Here is a 19988-nt window from a genome sequence, read left to right on the forward strand (position 1 = left end):
TATTCAAAGATTTGCAAAGAAATTAAGATTTTTGAAAAATAAATAGCAGATCTACAAGCTCGTAGGGCTGCACTCTGTGCCACGCTACGAGCTTGTAGATCTGCTATTTTTGAATATCCAAAGAAATAGAAAAATGACACAGATGCGTTCCTGAATAGGTTAAACCATATATACTTAGATGACTGGAGTCCCCAGGGCTCTATACTAGGTCCACTCCTTTCCCCCCTCCTCCACGCCAAAACTCGTTGCCGAAAATAGCCGATCTACAATCTTGTCCGTGAGCTTGTAGATCTGCTGTTTTCGCCCAAATGTTCGCCCCCAGAATAGGGACACATAGGGTTCAAAGTGGTTTTAAGGACATGGAGTAAGTGCTGCCATGAGAAGCTCCATCTTGTAAACAAAGTTGCGGCCCTCCATCTTGCTCCAGTGGACCTCCTTGTAGGGCCCTCGGAGGTGGCTCCACTTGCCGTCCTGGATGACGTCGCTCTTGGGCAGCTCTTTGCTCTGGTTGCGAGGAAACTGGACGAGAACCTTGCACCCGCTCTCTGGACCGTTACGCACTGTGGACGAGAGCCGATGTAAAAGACAAGACACACACAATTATGTTTAGTACAGGCCAGACCGCACCAATGCAACTGGGCGCAACTCCTTGCAACAAAATGGCAACTGCCATTGGAGATGATGGCTGCAAGTAGTTGCATGTTGCAAGGAGTTGAAAGGAGTTGCATTGGTGCCTTAACCCATTTAGACCTGAGGCCCATTCTAAAAACGCCTTCTAAAGTTTTCTGAAAAACTTGAAATATTTATTCAAAAAAATGTATGTTGCTATTGCTATATACTGTACATAGCAACAGGAACCCCAAAGGGGGTTCCCGTCCTGAAAGGTACAGTTACAGAAAGGGGTTCCCGTCCTGAAAGGTACAGTTACAAAAAGGGGTTCCCGCCCAAAATGGGTTAAGAAAGTGTTGTGTAATTTCAAATTAACCTTCAGCAAAATGTCTTTAGTAGTATGCTTCCAAATATCGAAACTTTTGTTGCATTTCTCTCATACGCTTCTAATTTGAAAACAATTATTTTCCTTGGCATAAACGTCACTCAGGATATCCCCATAAAAAGATTTGTAATTGTGTAAGTAACACTCCTCAAACATTTACCTGAGATTGCGTATTCTCCATTGGCGGAGGCTACAGTGATGGCGGACGCGTTCCCAATGCTCTCCACAGGTCCCAGCCCTACATGGTTGCTGAAGCTCAGGACATGCCAGCCCATCACCTTCGCCAGCTGCTGGACCGCATGCACCTGGTGCTGGGACATCTGCAGTAACGCAACACAGACAGAGATAAGAGTTGAAAATGTACATTTGCGTCATTTAGCTGATGCACCTCAACTTCAAACAAGACAAGAGCAAACAACGGAACAGGCTTCAGTTTCTTGGTCAACTACATTACGAGGGACCCAACAGTAAGTAGTACAAGATCAGGCCATAAAACTGAGTTGAGGAGAAAAAACAAGGAAACTAAGGCATGCCAGTGTATGAGAACAGGTGATATGTGTAACAGTAATGAATGTTAAAAGGACCATAACATCATCAATACATTCGTAACATAGTCTATTCACAGCTTCGGTCATATACTGTATCATACATAAATATAGACCATTTTCCTGTTTCAAGCATTTCCCTTTACATTTTGCGCTTGATTCCATTTTCTCCATAGTCATTAACATGTTATATAACATACCTGGAAAATATTTTAAAAAGTCAATGTTGGCTAAACATCATCGCATGGTTAAGAAGTACCGGTAATGGACGTTTTCATTTAGTTCAGTCTTTAGCCCAGGGACCATTTTCAGCTAATCTTATCAAAGGCGCCATAAAGTTCACTGTGTTGGGATTACCTATCTCAAACAAGTTTCAAGTCTCCGCAATTAGATTTTCATGCCCTACTGAGACCAATGGAATCCAAGGGCTTCCTCGAAAATCAAACAAACTTTGAAAATTGGTCGCCGGTAATGTCAAGTAAACCAGGAGTCATAGTCAATGGGTTGCACCATGCCAGACCACCAGTATTTAGGCCACATGGCCCCTAGTGTCCCTATTCTGGGGTAAACACTCTGCCAAAATAGCTGATATACAAGCACGCGACACATCACAAGCTTGTAGATCAACTATTTTAGCCGAAAAGATGTCATATAGAGGCAGAAAAAATAGGTATATAAGGTTTAACCCATTAAGACAGGGGATAGCATCAGTGTCATTTTAGATTTTAGCGTTGGCTATTCAAAAAGCAGATATACAAGCTCACAGCGTGTCACTTCGTGCCACGCTGTGAGCTTGTACATCTGTTATTTCTGAACATTTTAGTAAAACGCTGAAAGTGTTTGACAAACATTTGAGATCTACTGATCTAGAAGGCATTCGTAGAATGAGCCTGATGACAATGTATGCCATACCTGTGAGAGGAGGAAGTCCTGCAGCTCCTGCTCCTGGTGGGACAGGGTGATGACGCGGCCGTCCCTGTGCACCACTCTGATCTGCTCCACGCCGATGTTCAGCTGCAGCTGAATGGACCTGAACACATACTCAGTCAGTTCACCACCTCAACCCTAAACCAGGGGTCTTCAATAAGGGCTCTTGGACCCCTAGGGGGTCCTTAGAGTTACTACAGGGGAGGCCGCCGAATCTTTGTGTGATTGGATTATTATTTATTTTTTTACATTAACCACTTGAACTCTAGCATCCAGTGTGGTGTGTTCTAGGTTTTTTTCGGAGGGCACGCTATAATTATTCCCTCCCACACGCACGGCACATGCACGCCCACATGTGCGTGTATGTGCGCGTGCGTGGTCGCCGAATGAAATAATCGCTCTATTGTTAAGTAGTTAATGTGTGAATTACTTAAAAACTCCAACAGACAGTGGTCATTATCACCTCAAGACACTAGTCACACATAAGCCTTCACCTCAGACGTCACATTACGTCACATTACAGCATCACATGACACATTTTTAACTGAAGTTTACATTCTTGCTGCCCCCAGCCCCTGCATATCAGATAATTTGATGACCAGCGTACCGGTAGGCAGCGGTTCCGGTAGGAGACACAAAGGAGACTCTTTGTGTCTCCTACCGGAACCGCTACCGGTCAGCAAATCATTGGCTTAGGAATGCGACAAAAACAAAAAAATATCCATGAATTCAAGTCTCCATGGGGTGACTCGTCCATAGAAAAAAAGTCATTTTTGGGGTGAACTATCCCTTTAACTTACTTGCAGATCTGCTCGTAGCCCTGAGAGGTGATGAGGACTTTGACACTAGACTCGTACACATCATTGATGTTAGACCAGTGCGCCTGGATCTGGGGGTCCTCGATACGGCTGGCCAGGCTGTCAATGGTGCGCGCCGTCCTGGTACACACACACACACACAAATTGTGTTGTAAGGTTGTAGATCTGCTATTTCTGCTCTTTTTTTATATTTGAAAATGTGTGAACATGTTTCAACATGGATATGATTATGACGATTATGCAAAAATAATTGCGATTAGACGATTATGTGATAATCGTGACAAGCCTAGTGACAGAGACGATATACAAACACATATGGAGGACTAAAGCTGCCATATCTAAAATGAAATACATAAATAAATAAATGAATTTATAAAGCAAGAAATGCTAAAATAAATACATTAATGTGCAAAGAAATATACAATTAAATATTGAAATGTATTCATTTATGTGACTATTTATTTATTCATTTATTTATGTTCTTATTTATTGGTTTATATATATATATATATATGTTTATTTATTTCCTTATTTATTTCCTTATTTATTTCCTTATTTATTTAGTATTTATTTAGTATTTAATTATTTATTTAATTATTTAATTATTTATTTAATTATTTAATCATTTAATGCCCTATTTCAGGCACAGACTGAAATGTTATGTTAATGAGGGGGCGTGGCTTGCCTATTCAAGCATTAGCGATCAAACACCAAAAAAAGCCCATCCAGCCCATAGAGCTGGTCAAATGTATTAATATTTTGTTGATGTGATAATATAATAACTGTGTTTATGTTCATAATAATTTGATTTGATAATTTGTATTTTGAAATTGCAGGTGAAAAAATGAAAACAAATAACAATGAAAGCCATAATATATAAAAAATTAAGCAAACAAAACAAGAAATAACAATAAAAAAAATGCGATCATTGATCATCCCCAACACGTTCAAAAAGGAGTAAGAAAAAAATCCTTCTTATATAACATTCATAATTCATACAAATTAAAAAAAGAATATATATATATATATATCATACATAATCAGTAATTTATCTTATGAATATTAGCTCCCCAGTAGGCTAGTAATTTAGATATTTAGATATATTGTAATATGTATTTGTTTTGTTTACCACTGTGCGTGTGGGTGGGTAACCGGTCACGTGGGCACCAAAACCATCTGGGCACTAGGGACATGTGGGCACTAGGGACACGTGGGCACTAGGGACATGTGCGCACCTGGTCAACTGGGCACTAAGGACATGTGGGCACTTGTTCAACTGGGCACTGGGGACAACTGTGCACCAAAACCATCTGGGCAGTAGGGACATGTGGGCACCTGGACGAGTGGGCACTTAGGGATGGAGACATCTGGGCACTAGAGACATGTGGGCACCAGGAAAGGTGGGCACTTGGACAAATGGGCACTAGGGACATGTGGGCACCTGAATTAGGATTTGTGTTAGCATGCTGCTTTGTTACATACTGTAGCATGCTGCTTTGTTGTTGGTACTGTAAGTGATATTTAACCCAGAGTTATTTAAAACCCCAAACACGACAAAACAACAAGGTCAAAAGTACAATATAAGAGTTTATTTGCCAAAATAGTACTGAGGTCAAAATTACATTATAACAGAGTTTCAAAGTACAATATAAGAGTGTATTTGCCAAAGTAGAAGTACTGTTAAACTAGAAAAAGTGCTCCTCGGAGCACAGGTCTCCGCCGATGTGATTGGTGTCATAATCTGTCATTCATCTAGACTTGACAAAGATTGTACCATTACGGAACGAAATACACGAAAAGACACAGTTGGGTTTGCAAGAAGGTAAGTGCGTGTGCATGTGCGTGTGCGTGTGTGTGCGTGCGTGCGTGCGTGCGTGCGTATGTGCGTACGTGCGTGCATGCGTGCGTGCGTGCATGCGTGCCTTGACGGGCAGTGAGGCCTGAGGCGGCGGGCGGGGGAAACTCTTCTCCATGCTTTTTTTGGGTCGTATTCCGATTCTTCATGGCTTAAAATCGGGCGTTTCGAGAATATTTAAGGGCATGCTATTTAAATGACGCTCTGTTTCAGCAGATTTATCAAAGCTCCGACCAAATGTACGCTAGGATTGGCTGTATAGGAGGATCCTTTGATAAATCTTACTTGGACGTTGAAAAATATAAAAAAATATTTTACTGCAAAAGTGGTGAAATTGATATATAAAGTAATACAACCCAAACAAAAAAATAAAGCCAGGCCGTCTGGGTGTTGAGGCATATAAAATCATTTAGATTGACAATGGAAGCTCTGATCAGAGCCGGCTCTTCCATTAGGCACAGTAGACAATTGCCTAGGGCGCCATGAGGCTTGGGGGGCACCCACCAGGCCTAGATTATTATTTCTTTTAAGAATTGAAAAATATATATTTGTGTATTGTTTTATAGAACACATCATCATCATCTGTTTTTACGCCTGGAGACCCCTGTCCAGGACAGGCTTCAGAAACGTCTCCTCAGTAGACAGTAGACTCAGATCTGAACCCATTTGATTTGGCGTTAGGAACCCGTTGCGACTGCATGCCCTTGCTGATGTCCCAGGTATTAAAAAGAACTCTCACATTTGTACGTTGAAAGTATTTGAAAGACTAAAAGTTCGGTGTGCCCCATCAATGCACCCCTCTCTTTCATTCGTTTTTGGTTTCGCCGTTCGCACATTTCACCATGTGCATCCAGACGGCTCTGCTTTCAGATTCAACAGTGTGGCAGAATCAGAGGATGTTTACTGTGTTCTACCTTCTCGGTTTTTCACTCTCTGTGGCAACACGGAGGATGTGCAGTATAGACAGGTTACTTGTTTACAAACATTAGTGGGTGTGTGTGTGCGTGCATTGAGCATTCAGGGTGCAAAACCAATTTAAAAGAAACACGCACAGCTGAGATTAATAAACTGTTTGATGAGGGTCAGCTAGAGCCATGAGCTGCAGTATGTGATGGTGTTCACGTTACCTGAAGTGTCAAACTAAATATATTAAGACCTTTATTGCTAGAAGGATGCATTCCAGATGATGTAAAGAGTGCTGCGTTCATCCCAAACAGAAACTGTTCATTAATTGCATTGGTACAGTACAGTATAACATACTGTACATGGGCATACGTGCACATGCAACAGCCACCCATGTGAATGGCAACAAGCCAACGACATGCACAATACCGTCAGCACAGCACATAAGTCACATTTCTTTGACATAAGACTTTCAGAGGTCTTTTGACTCCAGTTGGTTGCCAAGCTAACTTCAGCTAATGTATGGTTCTAGCCACTGTATAACACTGTAGCATTTTACTGCATCTACAGTATACAGCATTAACTCTTCACAGTAACATCGTTGCTGTCGTTCAGAAACCTTGAACTCTAAAAAATCTCCATATTTCTAAATAAATAAATGACTTTCTTACATTTCTGATCATAACAATCCAGCTTTCTCCACTCATAAGCGTCCCATGGCTTCAAGCTCTGCAATTTGTCTCTGCATGGTTTCCACCAAAAAGGCTTTGACCTTTTTTCTTTTAGTACTTTGAATAGTTTTACTCGCCTCCACTGCTCGCAAAGTGCGTCAGAACATTGTATGGCCCTTAATTGAGCAATTTGACCTGCTGTGGTACACGTCACAGGCAAAAGACACTGACAAAGTAGAATAAGCCATTCAATAATCACATATATAGTGGGGAGGAAATCATAAGGTCTTGACTTGATGAAAAACACAATAATTATGATTCAGGAAAGTTAGAGCTCTCTCTCTCTCTCTCTCTCTCTCTCTCTCTCTCTCTCTCTCTCTCTCTCTCTCTCTCTCTCTCTCTCTCTCTCTCTCCTCTCTCTCTCTCTCTCTCTCTCTCTCTCTCTCTCTCTCTCTCATCTCTCTCTCTCTCTCTCTCCTCTCTCTCTCTCTCTCTCTCTCTCTCTCATCTCTCTCTCTCTCTCTCTCTCTCTCTCTCTCTCTCTCTCTCTCTCTCTCTCTCTCTCTCTCTCTCTCTCTCTCTCTCTTAAGTGCCCACTCGTCCAGGTGCCCACATATCCCTACTGCCCAGATTGTTTTGGTGCCCAGTTGTCCAGGTGCCCACCTCTCGAGGTCCCTAGTGCCCAGTTGACCAGGTGCCCACATGTCCCTAGTGCCCAGATGTCCAGGTGCTCAGTCGTCCCAAAAATATGGTGCCCAGATGTCTCTAGTGCCCACCTGACTTGTATTCTGCGTTTACTGTACTAGATTTCGGTGGTTGGAAAAGTACTCAAATTTCTTACTTAAGTAAAAGTATCATTACTGCAATGTAGAAATACTCTGTTAAAGTTAGAAATTCAAAATTTACTTGAGTAAAAGTACAAAAGTATTGGTAACAAAATGTACTTAACACATTGGGTGCCAGAGGTTTATTAAAATATTATACGTTGAGTGCCTGCATTTCTTCCATCCACTTGCGTTATACGTTTCGTGCTGTAGAAGCCCCGACGCGGAAGTGCATGTAAACAAAGCGTGCGTGCGAGACGGCGGAGGGTCCCGACTAACGCCTGGAACAATAATATTTCTAACGCGATCCTCCATTGCAGCGTGATCGCACGATCGAAAACGGCTCGTTTTCACCACATTAAAAATAAATGGAGATATTAAGCTTTTAGTCAAGGAGATAACATTGAAAACGCCGACCGGAAGGATTTTTGACATGGAGCCAGATCCAGCCTCTTCTTCTCAGAAACTCCTTGGGTGATGTCAAAGTTTCGTTTTAGCGCCCCACGTGGCCCACATGTATAAAAATAGAATTGGGTCAAAAACGGTCCGGACCGTTTTCGGCACTTCTCGTTTGGATCCTCAAAAACGGTCCGGACCGTTTTTGGCATTCAATGTGTTAAAATACCAAAAGTAGAAAGTACTAAAGTTTTCAAATAATTGTAGTGGAGTAAAAGTACAATATTTGCCTCTGAGATATAGTGGAGTAGAAGTACTGAAAATTAGAAATAATCCAGTAAACCTAACTAAAAAATTTACTTAAGTACAGTACTTGAGCACATGTACTTAGTTACTTTACACCACTGCTAGATTCTCATAATTTCCTGGGAAACAGACAAGTACAATCGATCTGTGAGCTCCCACATAGATTATCCAATGGCTGTTAAGTGACATCAGCAAGGACCGCCCCCTCATTAACATAACATTTCAGTGTGTGCCTGAAAATAGGGCATTAAATGATTAAATGATTAAATAAATAATTAAATAAATAATTAAATAAATAATTAAATAAATAATTAAATAAATAATTAAATAAATAATTAAATAAATAATTAAATAATTAAAATAATTAAATAAAAACATAAATACATAAATAAATGAATACATAAATATATAAATAAATAAATAAATAGTCACATAAATGAATACATTTAAATATTTAATTGTATATTTCGTTTATTTATTTCAGCATTTCTCGCTTTATAAATTCATTTATTTATTTATGTATTTAATTCTAGATATGGCAGCTTTAGTCCTCCATGAACACATGGACCGAGGGGCTTACCTGCTGCGCAGGAAGATGTGCTTGGCTTGCTTGATGATCTTCTCCAGGAGGCCCTCGCTCTGCTGCAGGTTGGAGATCTCCGTCTTGTCGTAGGCCATGGGGCCGGCCAGACGCAGACGCTTGTGTCCAAAGGGGGAGCTGGCAGGGTGAGGCATCACCACGGAGCTTAGCTGCTGCTTATGGAACTGTGTCCAAGCAAAAACCAAGTTAAAGGAGGAGTTTACCCAAAAAATGACTTATTTTCCTTCAATTGCACACCCTATGAAGCCTTGAATCCATAGATTATTTTTTGTTTTTGTCGCATTCCTAAGCTAATAATTTGATTCCCGTCTCCTACCGGCTAATGTATCCGGTAGGAGACACAAAGTAGATTACTTGTGTCTCCTACCGGAAATACACACGGTCATCAAATTAGTCTTATTATATGCCACAAAAACTAAAATAAATCCATGAAATCAAGGCTTCATGGGGTGTGTAATTGATAGAAAATAAGTAGTTTTTTGGGTGAACTCCTCCTTTAACCCATTAAGACTTGAGGCGATTCTTAAAAATGTTTTCTAAATCCTAACAGTTAAAAAAAAAAAAAAAAAGTAAAACATTTTTTCACAATTTTTCTAAAATAGCAGATCTACAAGCTCATAGCGCGGCACCGAGTGCCGCGCTATGAGCTTGTATACCTGCTATTTTTGAATAGCCAAAGAAATCTAAAGTGACACAGATGCGTTCCAGGTCTTAATGGGCTAAGGTCGCATTCCATGGAAAACGTGTGTTTATAACATGCAGTAGCAACAGGAGCAGAGATGGAGCCCTTTACATACAATATCTGCATGGACCGTCTTAGGTGGGCACCAAATGGGTGGCATTTTCCATATTGTACAATATACACTATATTTCATATTTATGACCAGCAACTGACACTGCTGAAATTGCCCTGATGCTGTGTAAATACTATGCATCTTGCAGCTCCAAAAAAAGTGTAAGAAAAACATTAAAGGGATAGTTCACCCCCAAAATGGCTTTTTTTCCTATCGATTAGTCACCCCATGAAGTCTTGAATTCATGGATATTTTTTTGTTTTTTGTCGCATTCCTAAGCCAATAATTTGATGACCGGCAGCGGTTCCGGTAGGAGACACAAATAGTCTCCTTTGTGTCTCCTACCGGAAACTGCTGCCTACCGGTCCGCTGGTCATCAAATTATTGGCTTAGGAATGCGACAAAAAACTAAAACATATCCATGAATTCAAGTCTCCATGGGGTGACTAATCGCTAGATTTTGGGTGAACTATCCCTTTAAGAATTATTGGTAAATACTACCAAAAAGCTGAAGCTGGCAGTATCTGGCCCAGTAATGTTACAACGACTTCCAGAATGTATCTGACCTCTCTCATCAGCTGATGCAGGTTGTGTTCCAGGACGTAGAGGTGGTCGTCTGGTTTGGGTTTCTCCGGAGACGCACGCTGGTTCTTCTTTTCTCCCGTAGAGTGGCACAGAGACATGGACAGCTGCAGACCTGAAGGGTGGAAACAGAGGTAGAAAAATACATGGTCTCATTATTACTATTTGATGCGAGACAAAACTCCAATGAAGGAGAAATACTGTACTTCTATTACTGTGCTACAAACTAGCAGGCATGTAACGATCTATCCTAAATCGATTAAAATCGATTTAATAAAAATGTATAGCGATGCAAACAGCAGAGGGCACAAGACAAAAAAAAAAGAAAATACAGGATCTTTGTAAGAGAATTGATAAAAAGAGTTTTCAGTCATTGCTAAAGTACTGAAAATAGGATTAAGAGAAAACACAGTATTATTTTAAAAAAGGGGGAAAAAAAGAATATACTGTATTTGTGTAAGAGAAATAATAAAAAAAACGATTTTTCGTTTTGTCTGGAGATTTATTTTGTGTTTAAAAGATCGTGAAAAATCGTATTGCGGACCTAGTATCGTGATTCGAATCGTATCGTGAGTTGAGTGAATCGTTAAAACATGCCTACAAACTAGTGCCACTCTCTTACCTGGGAACGGCTGGGAGATGATCTGGTTCTTGACGACAATGTGTGGAATCTGGGACTTGATCTGGACGGCCTCCCTGGACAGCTGGGCAAAGATCTCCTTACACAGCAGAACATTCTGCGCCGCCTCCAGCTTCACGTGCCACAGCTGGGTACCTGGTGGGCAGGAGAGAGAGGAAGGATGAAGGCAAGAGAGAAGAGATAAGGACTACAGAAATAGATTAAAAGATTGTGGGGACATGGGAGGGATAGCGGAATAATGCCAAGCTGAATGCCGTTTGTAAGTATAGGAACATACAAACCAGACTAATCAGAGGTTAAACTATGTAATGTAGAGTAATGAGTAAATGTGTGACTCAAGTGTAAGCGTAATAGTAAGTGGTTACCACTGATTCAAATATCAGTTCATAATACTGACACAGTTAACGGGTGGGTATGGTTTAAATGCATCACTTAAAAAGGTAGGGTAAGTGATTTACTTTGGTTAAAATAAGTGAATAGCTCTATATTCTGATAGTACTTATTGCTATAGAGTGTTTGTTCAGTCTCCATGTCTCTCCAGCTCTTTATTAAACAGAAAATGCATTTTCAGTGCTCTCTCCTGATTGGCTTAAATGTTGTCACCTACCTGAAAATGTACGATATATAGAGACCCCTGTGACAGAACAAACGCTCTGTAGCAATGATTACTATCAGAATATAGTACTTTAGCCTTTTTAACAAAACAAAACAAAATATCACTTACCCTACCTTTAACATTAGAGTCCCTAGGACTTTTTTGTGTTATCCTTTTAGCTTTAATGTCTTACTGTACCACGTGCCGTTTACATTTCTGACTAATAAAGTATTAAAATCAATTAAAAAAAGTGCTACAAATCTGAGTGCTGAATCCCACCTGCTTTGGTTTTGGGCTGTCTCCTGAAGAGGTTCACTGTTCCCAGATCACCTATGTCTGATGCTTGCTTCTGGATAGACACCTGGGGGCATACAATACATTTAAGAAACACTATACATTATAACTACAAGCTCACAATGTTAAACATAAATCACACTGCTTAAATAAATAAATAAAATGGAGAATAAAGGTGCATTTTATTTGTTCACTTAGTGATCTTTTTTTCTTTATTTCTTGCTTTGATGCCGGGCGGGCCCTTGAGTTTTGAATTAATTCATGTTAATTAATGTCCCTGACCTTAATATAAGCAGAGCCCTCCAGGTCACTGGGGATCTGGACATTCAGAGGGCAGTAGTCCTCTGGAATCTTCTTGTCCAGATCAATGTCTGTGTTCTTAATCACTTCGAAGGTACCTTGGTGAGGAAACAGGGAACCTGCACAGAGAGGAAAAGATAAGATCAAAATCAGACTCAACTGACACGTTGTCAGCTTTGGACGTTAATTAACCCATTTAGACCGGGAAAGAATCGGTGTCTTTTCTAGATTTCTTTGGCTATTCAAAAATAACAGATATACAAACTCATAGCGCGGCACTCGCTTGCATATCTGCTATTTTTGAAAAATCGTGAAAATGTGTGCAAAACTTTGAATATATATGTATTTTTAAAGCGAACATTTGTAACTCAAATCTTTGCTTCTGGGGGATTCTACAAATGTCTCCTACAGTAAAAAAAAAACAACGTATGTCGCTATATCAGTGGTTGAACCACTGATATAGCGACATACGATCTACAAGCTCATAGTGCGGCACTATGAGCTTGTAGATCTGCTACTTTTGAACAGTCAAAGTATAAAATATAGATAAAGTGGTTACACAGATGCGTTCCCGGTTTGAATGAGTTAAACTAATAACGTTAATAACTTATAATTAGTTAATAACTAATAACGGTAGTCTCTCTCTCACACACACACACACACACACACACACACACACACACACACACACACACACACACACGCACACACACGCACCTGCACTCCTGTAACTGAGGTCTCCCAGGATCTTGTCTCCTACTTTGCGGAGCTTCCACTGTGAGCGGAGTCTCAGCAGCTCTGAGTTGAAGTCCCTCTGCCGCCTGTTCTCCAGGTTCTCAGCCACAGACTTGTTGAGCTTCTCCGCTCCTTTCAGCAGCATCTGAGCGGCCGTACCCAGAGACTTCTTCTTACTGATCAACTGGAACACCTGAGGCGTCTATAAGGGAGGAGGACGAGTCATCTTTAGAAACTTTAGTTTACACTCCATTTACACAATCTTTTTTTATTTTAGGATACTACACCAGTATGTTTTAAGACCGGGAACGCATCTGTGTCATTTTAAGATTTTAGCTGTAATCGTTATTTTATACTTTGGGCTATTAAAAAATAGCAGATCTACAAGCTCGTAGCGCGGCACTCGGTGCCGCGCTACAAGCTTGTAGATCTGCTATTTCGATAGATGCCTTTATTGATAGATTTTAAGTGTATATGGACAGGAAAGAGGGAGACGGTGAGACACACGCAGCAACGGTTGTTGGGAATGGGACTTGAACCCGCGACACACTGTCAGGCTACTTTTAGAGCCTAGGTGCCCGGATCACTACGCCAGCGGTTCGGCCCAGATCTGCTATTTTTTTTTGAGAAATCGTGAACATTTGTGCAAATCTTTGAATATATATGTTTTTTAAAGCGAACATTTGTAACTCAAAATCTTTGCTTCTGGGGGGATTCTACAAATGTCTTCTAAATCCTAACAGTTTTTGAGGAAAAAACTTGTTCCAGGGACCCCCCAGAAGCAAAGATTTGAGTTACAAATGTTCGCTTTAACAAAGATTTGCACACATTTTCACGATAAAAAAAAAAACATGCAGATCTACTCCTTAGTCGGTCTAAATGGGTTAAGAAAGACCCATATGTGTGCTTATGGTGATGTGTATTTTCCCACACATGTTGAGTTTTACCTTTCCAGCGGTAGGATCTGCAGAGACAGGGTCTAAGGCCATGTATTTCTTCTCCTTCACCACGTTGAGGACGTCGTAGAGGACACACATCTCCGTCAGGGAGCTGCGGAGGTTGTTGCGCACAGAGTCCCATGGCCAGAGGGACGGTTGGAACTTCACAGTGCCTGTAGACACAACGTTTCTTTAATTATCTGTAAATGTTGCTCTTAAAAGTGGATTCCAAGACACAGAGTGAGAGAGGTTTGGCATACTCTCCATTGTGAAACAAGTATAATGTATCTGGTGAGTCAGTGGTATAAAGTAACGAAGTACATATACTCAAGTACTGAACCTGTAAGTATAATTAGGAGGTATTTTTTACTTTACTGGAGTATTTTAAATTTTCAGTACTTTTACTTCTACTCCACTACATCTCAGAGGCAAATATTGTACTTTTACTCCACGACAATTATTTTAAAACTTTAGTTCCTAGTTACTTTGCAATTATCAATCATTATATTACAGAACATACATTAACCACTTTAGCCTTATTTTATACAAAGGCTATTTCAAAATAGCCGATCTACAAGCTCACAACGCGTAGCATCGCGACGCGTTGTGAGCTTGTCGATCTGCTATTTTCAAACATTTTAGTACTTTTACCTTTGGTACTTTAAGTACATTTTGATTTTGATCCCAAAACTTTTTTTTTACTTTTACACAAGTACATTTTGAATTCCGGACTTTTACTTGTAACAGAGTATTTCTATATTGCAGCATCGATAAACATCCGATTACTTTTTTCCACCACTGCTGATGAGTCAGTGGGGCCTCAAACGCACATTTATTATTACATCAACATTTCCACCCTGACACCTAAACACACACCTTCTTCCTCCTCCGTCTCCTGCTTCCCCCACTCCCGGTCCCCCCGGGGCTCTCCCTCTGTCCTTTCTTCGTCCGAGTCTGAACCCTGGCCGAAGTCGATCCTCTGGGCCAACTTGGCCAGGTTCTGGGACATGGAGAGAGGAGGGACATAGGTCTCTGTCCCGTCCAGAGACACCTCCTGAACCTGCTTCTCACAGGAGGACTCGATGCTGACTCGCACCGCCGATGGTGGACCGCCCGACATGATGATGATACTGGAATAAAACAATAAATAATCACACCTTGACACCTGAACTGAAACGGCCAAACGAAGTGGTCCAGGTCCTAGCCAGTGGTGTAAAGTAACTAAGTACATGTAATCAAGTACTGCACTTACAGTAAGTACAATTGTCTATACTTTGACTTCTACTCCATTACAGCTCAGGGGCAAATTGTACTTTTACGCCACTACAATTAGTTTTAGTTACTAGTTACTTTGCAGATATAAATGATTACATTATAAAACATACATTAACCACTTCAGCTCTATTTTATATCTAGGCCATTTTCAAACATTTTTGTACTTTCACTTTGGATACTTTAAGTATTGATACCAATACTTTTGTACTTTTACTCAAGTAATTTAGAAATTCCAGACTTTTACTAACTAAAGTAACAGAGTACTTCTACATTGCAGTATTGATACGTTTACTTAAGTAACACATGTGAGTACTCTGTCCACCACTGTTCAAAACCACCATAAGAAGAGAACACCTGTCTGCAATTTGCAAATGGACTTGGACAAGTCTTCTAAGCTTGACAACAGAAATGACCCCCCCCCCCCCCCCCCATGTTGATGATCTCCTGTATATTATTGAATGTCTTGATGAATTGCAAACATAGGACCACAATGGAAACAAGCCCCTTAAACTTGTGTTATCCTTTTAGCATCATTGTATAATTGCACCACTGTACTATTTTACAAGCTAGTTAATACAGTGTTCAAAGATGCTTGCTAAATGACTTGATTCCCCCCCCCCCACACTTTTATCATAGTTAGATCTGTAGTAAATTGAAATAACGTTGATATTACTATATTACTATAGTATCAGTAAATTGCTAGCAAGATAGTTATGGCTACGATAAGGTCTGGGGATCTTAGTATATTACCTTTTTTTTAAAGGTATTTTTCTGATTTTCGTTTTAGAACAAAAATCAAAATCAGAAAAATGCTTCTTTAAAAAAAAAATCAATTCCAATTGAAAATCTAATGATACAAAGATCCCCAGACTAGCATCTGGCTAACGTTAGCAGCTCCTTCCAGACTGGTCCAGTGATATCCATGGTTCACATGACGCTATATATTAGTATATACGCTCTCTAAAGCTCACCTTTCTGCAGTAGATCCAACACTAGGATTGTATAATCCTAGATCCACCCGAGTGGTAAAAAGATCACTGTAGTAAGGTTAGTTTGCCTAGTCCAAAACACCACGGTCAAAGAGTGTAGAAGCCAAGAGACATTATGGCTTAATCTGTGCTGTATTGCCAGGTTTTGCGAGAGAAATAAGCAACCATGTCTATGAAAACAAGCCCAAAAGAAGCGACAACTAGGCTACGGCTATTTAAAATTAGCCGATCTACAAGCTCACAACGCGCCGCAAACTACCAATAGTTACAAGCGACTTTACACAGGAAAAACAAGCCCCAAAAGGTCACTTATAATAAGCAGACCTGGCAACACTGGGCCAGAGCTCCGCCTCCGCCATGTTGGAATGAAAGACACTCTGCTGCGTTCACTCCAACATGGCGATAGGCGGCAGTATTGGCACCGCAGCGCCATCTAGCGGTGTTGCCAATAAAAGACCAGAGTGTGGTCTCTTGGGCTTCTGACTCCTTTCTTTCAGACTGAAAATGCAATGCTGCCCCCGGCGGTCGGTACTGGAAGTGTGGGGGAAATTAACAAATGAAGCAGTGGTGGAACAATTACTCCAATACTTTTCCTCCGAGGTGGAAAGACTGGTGACGCGAGGTTACTCCAATACTCCAATATAAGAATACTCTGTTACAAGTAAAAGTGAAAAAAGTGAAAATACAAGCTCTGTAGATCTGTTATTTTAAAAAGGCCGAAATGTAGGCTGTAGTGGTTAATATGTGTGTTTATTACAGTACTTGAGTAAATGTACTTAATTACTTTACACCACTCGCATTCAGGCAGGCGGGTTGTTTAAATTATCGGATGTGACGAATCATCTCACATGATGTGAGTCACGTGACCAAATAAACCGTCATTGTTGGCATGGTAGCGAGTCTAGTGGCAAACCAACCAAACTCCGATCAATCCGTTTTATCTCCTATTTGCACTGCATATGGTCTTTTTAAACTCGCGTTTTCTATTTTACGACAATATTAAGAATGCATGTGTGTGTCGTTGATGTGTGTGTGAAATGAAATGACTGCACCAGCTGCTGTCCCGACGGGAACAAAGCTAAGCAGCTAAACTGCACTGCAGATATAGAGGTCTTTATTGTTTACCTTATGAACCCCAGAGGTCTGTGAGATCTAGAATGTGTTGACCATGAAGAGGAAGGCGGTCAGACTGAGACTCAGTCCCAACGAGGAGGCTCAGGTCATACGAGAGGAACATGACAGGAGGAGAAAACTACGAATACAACAGGTAATGTTATATATTAGCCCTGAAACATGACTTTCATATCATGACAGTCATGGCGAAACTTGTTCCTGGTTTTGGAAATGTCTCCATTTACAACCATTACATCTACATAAACGTTCAGATTTCAAATATAAAGTGCTTACCACCCGGCCACGGATGTAACAATTCACTTCGGGTGGGTGTAAGTACCCATATCTTCCGTATTGTTCAATAAAAAGCATTTTAATCCGATCGCCTGCCATTTTCTCGTAGACTTGTAATGTGTCAGAGTGCAATACACCTCCCAACCGATAGGGTCGCGTAGTTGAAAGCATATGAAGCACATTTTGAGAAAATGGCCACTGATCGGATTAAAATGCTTTTTATTGAACAATACGGAAGATACGGGTACTTAGACCCAGGCGCTTTAACTTGTTACATCCGTGGCCGTGGGGTCAGCACTATATTTGGAGAATATCCAAAACCAGGAACAAGTTGCGCCATGACTCTTGTGACCCCAATGGAAGCCAATGGGTTTCCATTGGGGTCCTTTGCACTCAATTGATAGACATTAAATGACAGACAGATACACTACTATGCAGAACATCATAAAAACAGTTTAGAAATAAGAACAACAAATCATATGTACAGTAAACAGTCCCAGCATCCTACTTGTATAGATCAACAAATCATATGTACAGTAAACAGTCCCAGCATCCTACTTGTATAGATCAACAAATCATATGTACAGTAAACAGTCCCAGCATCCTACTTGTATAGATCAGAACCATTTCACAATCAGGTTGATCCTCATGCTTCATATCCTTATCGGTCCAGTCTTCTTTTAACCCCAACTTTTCTGACCTGTCCAGACACTGGTCAGTTTGATGCTGCAAGATTGTGTCATCATGTTGCAGTGATCTTTATATAGCTCAAGGCAGACTAGCGCGAGGCGTTGTGACTGAGCTTGTAGATCTGCTATTTTCGTCTAATGTTCCCCTCAGAATAGGGATGCTAGCGTTCAATTGGTTAATTCATGTAAAATAAGTTCCTATCACACAAAGATTTGGCGGTAGTAACTCTGAGGACCCCCTGTTGAAGACCCTTGCTCTTAAGTGTATGTTGTTACTTGTTATTAAGTGTAATCTTTAAAGCGCTGGTTCTCTTACATTTTAATGACGAGACCCACATTGATATTCATTTGGTGATATATATATTTTTTTATATTATTTTGTGCCAGATTCATCATAATGTTTCGAAAATAACTAATCTGCAAGCTGATGTGAGTTATTTTTCAATAATGTGTTTAAACTGTTCCTCACTTTGCTGAGGACAGCCTGGATCTGGCCTTGGATCAAGACTGTCATAGTCGCATTTTTTCTTTTATTAGATAGTATACAGTAGTCTGACAGGAATTGGGGAGAGAGAGAGATGGGGAGTGACACGCAGCAAAGGACGTCGGGATCGGGATTCGAACTCGCGACACGCTGCCCGGACCGCTACTCTAGCCGTCCGGGGCCATAGATGTATTTTTTATCAATTTTGACATTTTGCATGTCTATGATCCCAAAGTAAAAAGTCAGACTCGATAAAATACATATAGATGCAGTCTTGATCCAAGGCTACTCAAGGACCACAGGACCTAACAACACTAGTGCTGATTTTGACAGCAATTTTGATTCAGTTTTAGTCAGTGTCTTTTGAATCAAATTCCATTCCATTTAGTTTCAGTCATATTTGTGTCATCTGAAACGTTTTACTGTTAGTCTACTTTTAGTTGGCTAAATATCACAAGATTATAGTAGACTAAATCTACAGTTGATTTAGTCGATATTATGCATTTTGGCGGTGCCTTGATGGCGTCGTAATGGCTGATTTTACACTTGGTTACATGCTGAAAATAGCAGATCTGCTATTTTCAGAGCTTAACACCCGAGTGCAACCAAACATAAAATGACTCTTCTCCACTAGTCCCTCATTTTAGTCTAGTTTTTATTTATTGACAAAATTGTCAATATATTTAGTCTTAGTTTTAGTCATCATAGCTTAGTTTAGTTTTTATTTAGTTTTCGTCAGTGAAAAAAGGTAGTCGATGAACCTTTTGCGTCAATAGTTTTAGTCGACGCGATCAACACTGCCTGGACCCCACTTTGACAACCAGTGCTCAACCATTCTCATGATGTTTGTTTAATAATGAGTTTGACAACCCAGTGGATTTCCCTTGTTGTGCTGATGTTGGATCATGTCCACGCAGGTGCGTGAGCAGCAGCGGAACATCGCGCTGCACATCCGCAGCGAGGTGCAGCGGAGACGGGAGAGAGAGCTGCAGAACCTGGAGGATCAGCTGAGGAGCGACTGGGAGCGTCAGAAGAGAGAGAGGATAGAGACCCTGCAGAGGTTATACCAGCAGAGCCTGGAGCAGCTCGGCCAGGGTCACAGGAGTGCAAAGGAAAATGTAAACGACTTGATGATTGAGACACACAGGCGTATCGTACGAGTCCTGGTAGTACACACAGCTCCAAATCCTCAGTGTTCATATAATTAACCTAACCGGTTAAAGTTCTCAGTCACCACAACTGATTTCAGTCATACTCAAGTACTGTACTTAACACATTCCCCGCCATTGACGGACATCTCCGTCATTATTTTTTTGAAAAACGTCCAGAACCCAAGATGACGTCATCCGAAGATTTACTGCTCCATTCACTCCCTGGTTAACTTATTACTTTAAATTCCTGTATCTCGGCTCCTGTGTACTTTTTT

At 40.7% G+C, this 19988-nt stretch overlaps 2 protein-coding genes across 3 annotated transcripts in view; one reads left to right on the forward strand and one right to left on the reverse strand.

Annotated features, from left to right (window-relative positions):
- Window positions 1-16062, reverse strand: part of med17 (mediator complex subunit 17) — a 167454-nt gene extending 151392 nt beyond the window's left edge. Inside the window, exons 1-13 of one of the 2 annotated variants that reach the window (XR_013933139.1) lie at window positions 15965-16062; window positions 14595-14848; window positions 13728-13891; window positions 12763-12982; window positions 12028-12164; window positions 11731-11812; window positions 10839-10991; window positions 10201-10331; window positions 8820-9004; window positions 3267-3404; window positions 2452-2569; window positions 1155-1314; window positions 141-560 (exon numbers count right to left, since the gene is read on the reverse strand). Coding sequence is in view for 1 of the 2 variants with exons in the window: in XM_080428113.1 (XP_080284239.1) it covers window positions 352-560; window positions 1155-1314; window positions 2452-2569; window positions 3267-3404; window positions 8820-9004; window positions 10201-10331; window positions 10839-10991; window positions 11731-11812; window positions 12028-12164; window positions 12763-12982; window positions 13728-13891; window positions 14595-14838 (1941 nt within the window). In the remaining variant the exon portion in view is untranslated. Of the gene's footprint in view, window positions 1-76; window positions 561-1154; window positions 1315-2451; window positions 2570-3266; window positions 3405-8819; window positions 9005-10200; window positions 10332-10838; window positions 10992-11730; window positions 11813-12027; window positions 12165-12762; window positions 12983-13727; window positions 13892-14594; window positions 14849-15964 lie in introns of those variants that run through there. The other variant, XM_080428113.1, reaches the window with a different exon arrangement.
- An 809-nt stretch (window positions 16063-16871) lies between these two features.
- The window catches only part of cep295 (centrosomal protein 295), a 40095-nt gene continuing 36978 nt past the window's right edge, over window positions 16872-19988 (forward strand). The window contains exons 1-2 of the mRNA XM_080428700.1: window positions 16872-17249; window positions 19480-19680. Coding sequence (XP_080284826.1) covers window positions 17151-17249; window positions 19480-19680 — 300 coding nt within the window. The 5' untranslated portion in view covers window positions 16872-17150. The remainder of the gene's footprint in view (window positions 17250-19479; window positions 19681-19988) is intronic.

This window comes from Gymnoscopelus braueri, assembly GCF_963280865.1.
Source record: "Gymnoscopelus braueri genome assembly, chromosome: 5".
Taxonomy (NCBI): domain Eukaryota; kingdom Metazoa; phylum Chordata; class Actinopteri; order Myctophiformes; family Myctophidae; genus Gymnoscopelus; species Gymnoscopelus braueri.